General features: G+C 36.3%; 1 protein-coding gene across 4 annotated transcripts in view; it reads right to left on the bottom strand.

The window, feature by feature from the left end:
- Positions 1 to 6,627: 6,627 nt before the first annotated feature.
- ZNF215 (zinc finger protein 215) overlaps positions 6,628 to 12,474 on the bottom strand; it is a 32,143-nt gene continuing 26,296 nt past the window's right edge. For 2 of the 4 annotated variants that reach the window (XM_059134852.1, XM_059134862.1), the window contains exon 3: positions 9,498 to 12,453. In XM_059134852.1, coding sequence (XP_058990835.1) covers positions 11,550 to 12,453 — 904 coding nt within the window. In that variant the 3' untranslated portion in view covers positions 9,498 to 11,549. Of the gene's footprint in view, positions 12,458 to 12,474 lie in introns of all 4 variants that reach the window. The other 2 variants (XM_059134842.1, XM_059134831.1) reach the window with 2 other exon arrangements.

The raw sequence follows: 12,474 nt of genomic DNA, 5'->3' as shown, positions 1-12,474 counted from the left end.
AGAAGAACCTCTAAAACAAAAACAATGAAGGACTACAGGGAAATTTAAAACGGATCAAAGTTAAAGGCAACAGAAGCAGAAATGGCACTGCAGAATATCAAATACTGTAATGAATGAACTTGAGATATCTTCAGCGTATACAAAAAGGATAATGAGAGGGAAATAAGGAGAAAAGACAGGAAGTACAAATAATGGAGATCTAATGTAGGAATAAAGGTGTTTCTAAGAAAGTTAAAAGAATATGGAATAGAATCAATGATCAAAGAAATTAAGATATTTTACCTGAACTAAAAATATATATGTTCACTAGATTTTAGAAAAAAAAAAAAACAATATAAAAACCATCTTAGAAACAGCTTAGGGAAAAGAACAACCTAAAGCATGCAGAAAGAAAAATTCTGGCTTATCTGCAAAGCCAGTGAAGAGAGAATGGATAAAGAACTCCAAAAGTAAATGTCAAAGCAGAGTGGAACATCAGCTTCAGAAATGTGAGATTAAAAACCTGTTATCACCTATGGTATTATTTTTAATCAACTAAATTTTCATTATTGTCTAAAATATGCAGGTAACAGATTAGATAAGACAGGAAACATCATACATTTTTTTTTTTAATGTTCAGTGAGCCACCATATAGTACATCATTAGTTTTTGATGTAGTGTTCAATGATTCATTAGTTGCGTATAACACCCGGTGCTCATCACATGTTCCTTTCTTAAAGAGAGCTCAAGAATGTGGAAATTCTGGTCTAAAACTGGCAATGAGAACTAACATCATTTACACAGTCAAGTGTCCAAAATAAATAGCTGTGTAAAAAAAATATTTAACACACAAATGCTGAGTATAAAAGCAGATGATATATAAATGCCTGAGAGGGAGACTGTGGGTGTTTGTTAGAATACATAAGGTGAGTAAAAATATAAAAACCAGTAGTTTCCTAAATTCTTGCTATAATCAGAAAATATGGGTAGGAAAAAAGTATGGTTTATAATAACACAAATTTATTTTCTAAAGAAGAACAAGTAAAAATGTAGAATGAAAACAATGAAAAAAATCTGAGGAAAATAAAAGAGGACTTGCATAGAGAAGTCTTAAAATTTTTTTAGAGGAAATGTTCCTAAGTTAATCTATAGATTTCAAATTTCATCAAAACCCCAATGAGATTTGAAATTCAAAAAAAAAATCTAAAGTCTTTTAAGAAAAACAGACACTGGAGAAGAGCAAAGATAATTTAAAAGATCAATGACATTGCCCTAAAATAAAAAGCAAATGGTAAAAAAGAATAAATGATATATTGAAATTAATGGAGAAACTGATTATACATTTGAAAAAAATGTTCAGGATGCTCAAGTCAGTAAATTGCTTAGAAACAGACCAGTATATGGATAACATATGTAATATAATATATTTAGTATATATGCGTATATACTTTACATGTTAAAAATACCTACGAATAGGAAAATGATTATTCAGTAAATGGTCCTAAGGAAATGATTTAACTCTGGTAAAAAACTAAATTGGGCTTTCATGACCTATATCATATATATATTGTTCTAATATGTATTAATTAAAGCACAGGTTTTCAGGTCTATTTCTGTGAATCTCCATGTGGTTTCATGAAGTATGGTACATCAGAAATGAACTAAAAATTTAACCTCATTTTTATCTAATTCATATTCAAGATTAGCATAAAATTTCTTTCTAAAGAGGGTTGTGCTACTTTAGCATGAATGTTTGAATTCACCAAAGTGGGTTTTTATATAGATGAAAACACACACATAAGCTTTTTTAAAGAATAAAAAAGGAAGATAACAGCAATGTCCACAATAGCCAAACTATGGAAAGAACCTTGATGTCCAACAACAGATGAATGGATCAAGAAGATGTGGTATATATACACAATGGAATACTATGCAGCCATCAAAAGAAATGAAATCTTGCCATTCGTGACAACATGGATGGAACTAGAGCCTATCATGCTTAGCGAAATAAGTCAAGCAGCGAAAGACAACTATCATATGATCTCCCTGATATGAGGAAGTGGTGATGCAACATGGGGGCTTAAGTGGGTACGAGAAGAATCAATGAAACAAGATGGGATTGGGAGGGAGACAAACCATAAGTGACTCTTAATCTCACAAAACAAACTGAGGGTTGCTGGGGGGAGGGGATTTGGGAGAAGGGGGTGGGATTATGGACATTGGGGAGGGTATGTGCTTTGGTGAGTGCTGTGAAGTGTGTAAACCTGGTAATTCACAGACCTGTACCCCTGGGGATAAAAATATATGTTTATAAAAAATAAAAAATTAAAAGTAAAAATAAAAAACTCACCACACACACAAAAAAAAGATAAAAAGGAAGAACTCAGAAAAAATACCTAGAAATTTGACCACATAAAATTTTCTAAACTGTAGGTAAAAATCATGGAAATTAGATAATAGGAAAAATATTTGTCATGACTCTGACAGTTAAGAAATTTACTAATAAATTAGTAAGATGGGCATCTACTAAATATTGGCAAAGGACATCCACAGATTAAAGCAATAAAACACCATTTCTATTAACAATTCTAATAGCTATTTTCAGTGAGAGTACAGAGTGATTGATACTTACACACTATTTTCCATGAGGGTAAATTGATAGACTCTGGAAAGCTATTTGGCTAATCATAAGCCTTAAAATTGTTGATATTTCTTCCAACAGCTATTTCATTTCTAGGCATATATCTTTTGGGGATAGGTTACACATTATTAGAGTGATTCTATTTCCAAAGAACAGAGACCCGCTTAAGTTATCTAACTCAAAGATAGAGCTCTATAACATTCATGTTTTGAAATCTCACAGAAAAAATAGAAGGACAAAAGCTTTTATATAGGAACTTTGGAAAGCCATTACACAAAGCCATTCTCCCCAAAACTTGTTTCCCTTTGGGTAGCCTCTCCCCTCTACATGTTGACCTGTTTACTGATTCTGCAGCCTAGAATTGCCACCACATCCATGAATATATATATATATATATATATATATTTTATATATATATATATTTTAAATAAAAATATTTAATATATATATACATATATATATTTTAAATATTTTATTTATTTGACAAATCACAACTAGGCAGAGAGGCAGGCAGAGAGAGGAGGAAGCAAGCTCCTTTATGAGCAGAGCGCCCGATGTGAAGCTAGATCCCAGGACCCTGGGATTATGACCTGAGCCGAAGGCGGAGGCTTTAACCCACTGAGCCACCCAGGCACCCCCAGGCTTCTCATTTTTATATCATGAATTTAACTGCCATAGATGTCATCGTGTATGAAGTTTCCGATTACTTCTGTCAACTTTTACAATTTTCTATATTCAATTACTGGTTTGGAATATACGTTGCAGAAGTGTAATTTGTGCAAAGAAATGAAATCATGAAAACAGATGATGTAAATGGCTGGCTACAAGTAGCCTGACACTGATGGCATAGCAAGTGTGAAATTGGAAGAAGTTAGAGGATGGCCAGATCATGAAGGACTTTCTGTGTCAAGCTAAAAAGTTTTTGTTAGTCATGAAGAAACATTAAGGAATCTTAAAGGAGGGTGTGATACTATCATTTTGGAAAGATGACTTTAACAACTGTGGAGACTGGATATGTTATAGAGTGAGGGAAAGAGAATGAGCAAGAATGGAGGCCACAGGCCATTTAGTACACAACTGTGTGGTGTCAGTGAATTTTAACAGTGGGAGATAGCTTCCTTTTTTAATTGTTCATTTTATTTTTCCCTTGTGTGCTCATGAGCATAAATTGGGAAAACATACTAAAAAAAATGAACTCTACTTCTGAAACTAATAATACCCTATATGTTGATTAACACTTTGAATAAAAAAGTAAGGTTAAAGATAGAATGAAAAACCATTGAAAGGTTTTAAGGGGTATGATTTAAATTTTGACAGGGTCACTCTAAGGCTATGAAGAATTTACCAAAGGTAGGGGCTAGAGGCAAAGCAAGTGTTCCATTTAGGAGGTATTGCAATAATGTCTACAAGAGATAAGGTATTAACCTAGTATTAACAGGGGAGGTGAGAAAAATCCAACTTTTTATAGATTTCGAGTAAGATGAGTATATCAGAAGGTAGTTTTAAAATTGGGCTTTGGATAGCATTTTAATATGTAAAAATAAGACTAAAATCATTTACAGACAGGAGGAACTGCATGCAAAAACTTGTGGTTGAGCACATATGGTTTTAGGAAGAGTGAAATCATTCTGTCTAGATTAATGATTTCATTTTGGAGTTTGAGCTATTTCTACAGATATAGGGTTTTTTCATCTGGATAATAAGTTCAAATTGTGCCAAAGGATTAGTCCAGCGCAACCTTGGGTAGGAGTTAGGGTATGATTCCAATCTTAGTCCGAATAAATAACCTGAGGGGAGGGCAGGGGAAAGGAGTAGGTTATTTCAAGGAGACTGAGCAAAACATGTAGTCTTAGGAATAAGTATAGCCTGGTGGTTAAGAGCTAGGTTGCCCAAGCTCACATCAGTTACTATGAAAAAAAAGGTATACTTCCGCCTAATGTCAAATTTATAACCATTGGGTCAGTGTGAACGAGGAGTTATGCAGAACGTCATCAGGCCAAACCTACTGAGTACTGCACTAGGCTTAGCAATCCACTCCAAAAGGTAGTTTACTTTACCACTAGCAAGTGCTTTTGTTCGTCTTCCCATGTTCATGTTCTGGAACTTATAATACAGACCACTATGAGTCATGTGTACAGGTGTCTTCCACTAAACATTAAAGTTAACTGTCAAATAAATTCGAACTTTAACATTTTTTTTAAGTTTCCTGGTGAACAGTGAAAAAAAAGCACAGTGGCTGAAAGATGTGGACTCTCAAGTTTAACCTAGGGTCTTTTATCAATGGCATGGTATTGGGACAATCATTTGACTTCTCTGAGTTTAAATAACCTTAGATGTAAATTACAGAGGTTGAATTAACGAGTCTTAAAGTCCCCTAATGAATTCTATAACAGTGCAAACCATGTAATATTAATTTTCACAGCACATTTTGCTAAATCGAAACAGTTTAATGTCATTTTAATTTCACCACTTCAAGAAAGGTCCTAGAAGGAGCACGCTATCGTCAAGAGAAATCGTGACTTGAAAAGGTTCGCGAACCTCTACCCAAGTAGAAAGGCCCAGCCAGCCAGAAACCACTAAGTCTGCAGACACCAAATGGCAAAGTCTTTCATGGCACTGGGGACCAGAGGTCATGGTATACTTCCAATGACAAGTCCAAGAGAAGTCCAAAAGTCAGTACTGTTACCCGGTTTTCATGGGAATGCTTGTGAATTCCAGAACCACAGAGCAGACACGAAGCTACGCGTGGAAAACAGACCCAGTCAGTTGAACCCCATCGCACTTGCGCAGGGCGACGGACAAAGATACCTACTACCACCCAGGCTCCGCACTGTTCCACTTTCGACTTCCCTGCCCCGCCCAGGCCTTACGGGGCAGTGGTTTCCAGCCGGGATAAATCCATAAGGCTACCTTGGGTTGAGAGTTCTTAGGAATGGAGTTGGGTACTATTGCCAGTTGTGGTGGGCTGAGTATCCAAACCTTCCAGCCTGCTCTGCCCTGTCACACTAGAGGCACTTCCAGGGCAAGCAGAGGTTTAGGCTTGATTTGTTTTTATTGATAGGCTGAAGCTACGAATTGTAGATGCATTTACTGGAGATCTCACAGGTCTCAAACGGAACCTCTTGGAGCTCTTGGTACTGCCTACAGTGAGGTCACAAAACTAGGGGCTGAGCCAGGAAGATTTTATTCTGGAAATGACGGGAGGGGCTTGGAATCAAATTCCTTAAGGATGTGGGAGCTTGGATCACTTTATAGTCTCTCCTATAGAAGTTTTTGTTTTTGCAAAAACAAAAAACAAAAACAAAACAGAAAAACCCCACAAAACTGTCTTTACTGGACCCTTCTTACACATTTTCATCCAGAAAGTCAAACCCACTGAGATGCTAGCATTTTGCCTCAATGAAGATGTAAAGGGAAATTCTGTAACTAATATGATTTTCCTCACCTGCTGGACTGGTACATAGTTTAATGTCTATGACAACTGTGGATCTTTAAAAAAAAAATCACGTATTTCAGCCATTACAAAATCAAAATGAAGTAATGGCGGCAAGAATAAACAACTTGGGTATCAAGGAGTACTTGGAGAAGATTGGTAGAACAGAACTGGTATTGGTAAATTTCTAAATTCCAAGCTCAACATCTATGAAGATGATAGCAAAACAGAGCCCAATCAGGGCCACTAAACATAATTCAATCCTAATTCAGTGTGAACAACATATTTTATTCAAAGGAATACACAAATTTGAAAAAAAAAGTATTAATGTTATAGTAGTGGGATCATCAGTATTCATTTAAAAATGTCTTTGGAGAGGGGCACCTGGTTGGCTCAGTCTGTTAAGCATGAAATTCTTTTTTTTCTTTTTTTTCTTTTTGTTAAATTTTTAATTTCTTTTCAGCATAACAGTATTCATTGTTTTTGCACCACACCCAGTGCTCCATGCAATCCGTGCCCTCTCTAATACCCACCACCCGGTTCCCCCAACCTCCCACCCCCCATCCCTTCAAAACCCTCAGATTGTTTTTCAGAGTCCATAGTCTCTCATGATTCACCTCCTCTTCCAATTTTCCTCAACTCCCTTCTCCTCTCCATCTCCCCTTGTCCTCCATGCTATTTGTTATGCTCCATAAATAAGTGAAACCATATGATAATTGACTCTCTCTGCTTGACTTATTTCACTCAGCATAATCTCTTCCAGTCCCATCCATGTTGCTACAAATGTTGGGTATTTGTCCTTTCTGATGGAGGCATAATACTCCATAGTGTATTTGGACCACATCTTCTTATCCATTCATCCGTTGAAGGGCATCTTGGTTCTTTCCACAGTTTGGCGACCGTGGCCATTGCTGCTATGAACATCGAGGTACAGATGGCCCTTCTTTTCACTACATCTGTATCTTTGGGGTAAATACCCAGTAGTGCAATGGCAGGGTCATAGGGAAGCTCTAATTTAATTTCTTGAGGAATCTCCACACTGTTTTCCAAAGTGGCTGCACCAACTTGCATTCCCACCAATAGTGTAAGAGGGTTCCCCATTCTCCACATCCTCTCCAACACATGTTTCCTGTCTTGCTAATTTTGTCCATTTTAACTGGTATAAGGTGGTATCTCAATGTGGTTTTAATTTGAATCTCCCTGATGGCTAGTGATGATGAACATTTTTTCATGTGTCTGATAGCCATTTGTATGTCTTCATTGGAGAAGTGTCTGTTCATATCTTCTGCCCATTTTTTGACATGATTATCTGTTTTGTGTGTTGAGTTTGAGGAGTTCATTATAGATCCTGGATATCAACCTTTTTTCTGTACTGTCATTTGCAAGTATCTTCTCCCATTCTGTGGGTTGCCCCTTTGTTTTGTTGACTGTTTGTTTGTGCAGAAACTTTTGATCTTGAAGTCCCAAAAGTTCATCTTCACTTTTGTTTCCTTTGACTTTGGAGACATATCTTGAAAGAAGTTGCTGTGGCTGATATCAAAGAGATTACTGCCTATATTCTCCTCTAGGATTCCGATGGATTCCTGTCTCATCTTGAGGTCTTTTATCCATTTTGAGTTTATCTTTATGTATGGTGTAAGAGAATGATTGAGTTTCATTCTTCTACATATAGCTGTCCAGTTTTCCCAGCACCATTTATTGAAGAGACTGTCTTTTTTCCACTGTATATTTTTTCCTGTTTTGTCGATTATTTAATCATAGAGTTGAGGGTCCATATCTGGACTCTCTACTCTGTTCCACTGGTCTATGTGTCTGTTTTGATGCCAGTACCATGCTGTCTTGGTGATCACAGCTTTGTAGTAAAGCTTGAAATCAGTTAATGTGATGCTGCCAGTTTTTTTTTGTTTTGTTTTGTTTTATTTTACAACATTTCCTTAGCAATTCGGGGTCTCTTCTGATTCCATACAAATTTTAGGATTATTTGCTCCAGCTCTTTGAAAAATACCGGTGGAATTTTGATCAGAATGGCATTAAAAGTATAGATTGCTCTAGGTAGTATAGACATTTTAACAATGTTTATTCTTCTGATCCAAGAGCATGGAATGGTCTTCCATCTTTTTGTATCTTCTTCAATTTCTTTCATGAGTGTTCTGTAGTTCCTTGAGTACAGTTCTTTTACCTCTTTGGTAAGGTCTATTCCCAGGTATCTTATGGTTCTTGGTGCTATCATAAATGGAATCAATTCTCTAATTTCCCTTTCTATATTTTCATTGTTAGTGTATAATAAAGCCACTGACTTCTGTACATTGACTTTGTATTCTGCCACGTTGCTGAATTGCTGTATGAGTTCTAGTAGTTTGGGGGTGGAGTCTTTTGGGTTTTCCATATAAAGAATCATGTCATCTGTGAAGAGAGAGAGTTTGACTTCTTCATTGCCTATTTGGATACCTTTTATTTCTCTTTGTTGTCTGATAGCATGAGATTCTTAATTTTGGCTCAGGTCATGATCTCAGGGTTGTGAGATCAAGTCCCTCCTAGGTCTCCACGCTCTGTGCAATAGGCTTGGGATTCTCTCTCACCCTTTGCGCCTTACCCTTGCTCATGCACACTCTCTCAAAATATATATTTAATATGTCTTTGGTTACATTGTTTTTCAATGAGGTGTAAAAAACAAGTGGTCAGGTCTATTTCCTACTCACATTCAATACCATTTGTTGCCAGCATACAGTATGCTACTTTTTACAGACTACTTGTCCCCCCAAGCATACTAAGTAGTTAGGGGATATGGTCCAGTAAATAATTCCTGTAAGTGTTGTAAACGTCTAAGTATGTGGAATTTAGTACATAGATTTTCTCAGTCTTGTCAGAGGTGGCTTTCTAGAGAAAGAACTCTTTCTACTTGAAGGAGTGAAAATTAGCTAGATGAAGGGAAAGAGGTCTCCATGAATAGGAAATATCATATGGATATGAGCTAAGCACACATGGTAGATGGATAGATGGGAACCTGGAAGCTGCTGCATGACTGACATGGAATTCAAAGGTTGCAGTGCAAGAGAACATTAGAACTTTCATGCAAGACAAGCTGTTTCAGAGTTTAGATTTCACTTAAAAGTTTATGGGGAGTCTTTGAAAGTTTAAAGCATTTGTGTGCAATAATCAAAATTTGTATTTCAAAAAGATCCTCTGCCTGCATTTTACAGAATTTCAAGGCAGAGAGACTAGGTGAAGTAATGTAAGAGAGAAGACAGTAACCAAAAACATAAATATAGTACCAGTAGGCATATATGCAGATAGATACAAGGAAGAGTCTGAAAGGTTTTGTTTGTTTGTTTGTTTGTTTGTTTGAGTCTGAAAGATTTGGTGAGCATTTTAACTAAGGCACAGGCCAACCTGTGGTACAAAAGAAACAAAACAACAAAACACGGAGCTTCTACATAACTGAAGTTTATTTCTCTCTAACTGGAGGTAGATGGGTGGCCCAGGATTCCACTCCTAATACTGGATTACACTTGTAGTCCACTGCCATCACTACAGTTTTCACGGTTCTCCAACCAGTAGAGAGAGGAAAACCTGTCAGGAGAATAGAATGATGCCTAGCTGCTTGACGGGCAAGACTTGGAAGTGACAAACATCATTTCTGTTCACATCCCATTGATGAGTACTTATTAACAGAAATTTACAGTTGGGTGGCTATGTGTCTAGCTAAACTTCTATAACAATGAGAATGAATAAATATAATGGATAACAACTAGTAGAATCCCTTAGTAAGTCATGGGATATGGCATATGGGCACAGAGAGAGGGGGCAGGTTTTTGAGATTCCCTGCATTGAGGCTGAATGGCAAAGATCTTCCCATTTATTTGTGTCTTCAATTTCTTTCATCAATGTCTGATAGTTTTCAATGTACAGATCTTTCATCTCCTTGGTTAAATTTATCCATAGATATTTTATTCTTTTCATGCAGTTGTTAATGGGATCCTATTTACAACCCCATGAAACAATAAAATATCTATGGGTAAATTTGAAGGGCAAAAATAAATGGGAAGATCTTCCATGCTCATGGCTTAGAAGAATTAATACTGTTAAAATGTCCATATCACCCAAAGAATCTACAGATTCAGTGCAACCAACCCCTATCAAAATCCCAGTGGCATTTTTCACAGAAACAGAAAAAAAAATTCTAAAATTTGTATGGAACCACAAGAGACTCTGAACAGTAAAAGTAATCTTGAGAAAGAAGAGCAAAGCTGTAGGTATTACATTTCCTGACTTCAAGCTATATTACAAAGCTATAGTAACCAAAACAGTATGGTATTAGCATAAACACAGACATAAATATCAATGGAAGAGAACATGTGCCCAGAAATAAGCCCTCATATATATATGGTCAGTTAATTTGCTACAAAGGAGCCAAGAATATACAATGGTGAAAGGATAGTCTCCTCAATCAACAATGCTAGGAAAACTGGACAGTCATATGGAAAAAAGGATGAAAATGGACCACCCTTATACCATACACAAAAGTTAAATAAAAAGTGGATTAAAGACCTGAAACCTTAGAACAAATGAACAGAGAATAATTTTGCACATTAACTCATCGTTAAGTGTTCATACTCCAGTATACCTTTTCTATTTTTGAATAAGATATGAGCTTTTACAAAATACTACCACCATCATTCTTTGGGAATCTCTCCAATATGAATATTTTGGGGCATATTAATGATAAGTTTCTTGGCTCAAGATCCTAAAGGTAACTTACAGAAATAACTTACAGCAGAACAAGGAAACTAGTGAACAGAGTACTATGACACTTTATTGACCTCTTAGTATTTGGAATAAATAACAGACCCAAGAATATGGATGTCCCTCCAGCCTACATTCCAAAGAGTACTTTTAAAAATGAAGATGTGACAACCATATACAGAATCCACTTGCCATTGCAGTTGATAATCCTTTTCCAATTCTAGTCCCCACTCAGCATCAAGAGAGCCAAGATATATCATGGAGTAATTTGTCATTCCTGTGGTCTCTAACATTAATTCAGAGAGTTCAGTCTTTAGAAGTATTCCTATATTCCCGTGAGCTCCTGGTTTCTCATGACCTTCTCGTAAGGACTAAAAGTTTGAGTTTTATTAAATATCAATTCCAAGGATATTGATTGCTTGGCTCCTCCCTAATATCTACTTCAATAAGTCATGTGAATATAAGGATGCCACAGGTTCCATTTATGAACTAGGAATGATGATGGCAAATGGATTATCAGAATAATGACAGGCAAAGACTTGTATGGTGATACATTTTACTCTAAACCCTTGTGGCTTCATTTGGGAATAGATTCCTATGCAATAACAGATTTCTCTCCAATATTAATTCTGCCATATGAGTTATGAATCCCTATTATGAGGAAGGGATATGAGGAAGAATCCCTGACAAATGTTTTCTTGCATTTACTCTATTCACAGGATTCCCTCTAGTATAAATTCATTGATGTTAAATTCATTGTTGTCTGTGTGTCTTCCTTTTACAGGATTTTTCTTGAGTATGAAGTTTTTGGTGTTTTTTAAGGTTTGAACTCCTGTTGAAGGTTTTCTCACATTCCTTACATTTGAAAGGTTTCTCTCCTGTATGAATCATTTGATGTCGAATAAGGGAGGAGCTCCGGCTGAAGGATTTTCCACAGTTAACACATTCATAAGGATTATCTCCAGAATGAAGTCTTGAATTTTTATTACTGTCTTCACTCTCACTGAAAGCTTTCCTACATTTACTGCCTTCACAGACCTTTGCATCAGTATGAATTTTTTGATGCTTAGTAAGGTTTGTACGTCTGTTGAAGAATCTCCCACATTCACTGCATTTATAGGGTTTCTCTCCTGTGTGAATGATCTGATGTCGAATGAGGGATGAACTCCGGCTGAAGGCTCTCCCACACTGATAGCATTCATAGGAATTCACTGAGGTATGACTTTCTGGGTCTTGAATATCTATACTCAGGCTCAAGGCATTCCCACATTCATTATATTCTGCATATTGCTTACCTGAGTCTAAGTTAAATTTGAAGTTAGTTTTAAACTTACCATAGTCTGAGGACCCCTTTCTCATAGGATTTCCTTGTTGTATACCCAAAATTGAATTAACTGACTTAACATCTAAACTTTTCTTATTCTCACTAACTTCAAAGTTTCCCACCTCAGTGTAGACTGTTTTATGAACAAAAGCTTCTTCTGGCAAATTTATGTCCCAGTGTTCCTGGTTCCTATATAACCAATCATCACTCATCCAAGCATCTAAAGAAGGGGATCTACTTTTGGTCAGTCTTGTCATATTCACTCCAGGAGAGGATTTTTTTCCATTAATTCTCTGCTTTGGAATTGAATCTTGGTTTTCTGAAATTCTCTCTCTGTCTAAAAAGAAATTAAAA

The sequence above is a fragment of the Mustela lutreola genome, chromosome 1, assembly GCF_030435805.1.
Source record: "Mustela lutreola isolate mMusLut2 chromosome 1, mMusLut2.pri, whole genome shotgun sequence".
Lineage (NCBI taxonomy): Eukaryota > Metazoa > Chordata > Mammalia > Carnivora > Mustelidae > Mustela > Mustela lutreola.
The sequence above is the reverse complement of the archived record's forward strand: the minus strand, read 5'-3'. Positions and strand labels throughout refer to the sequence as shown.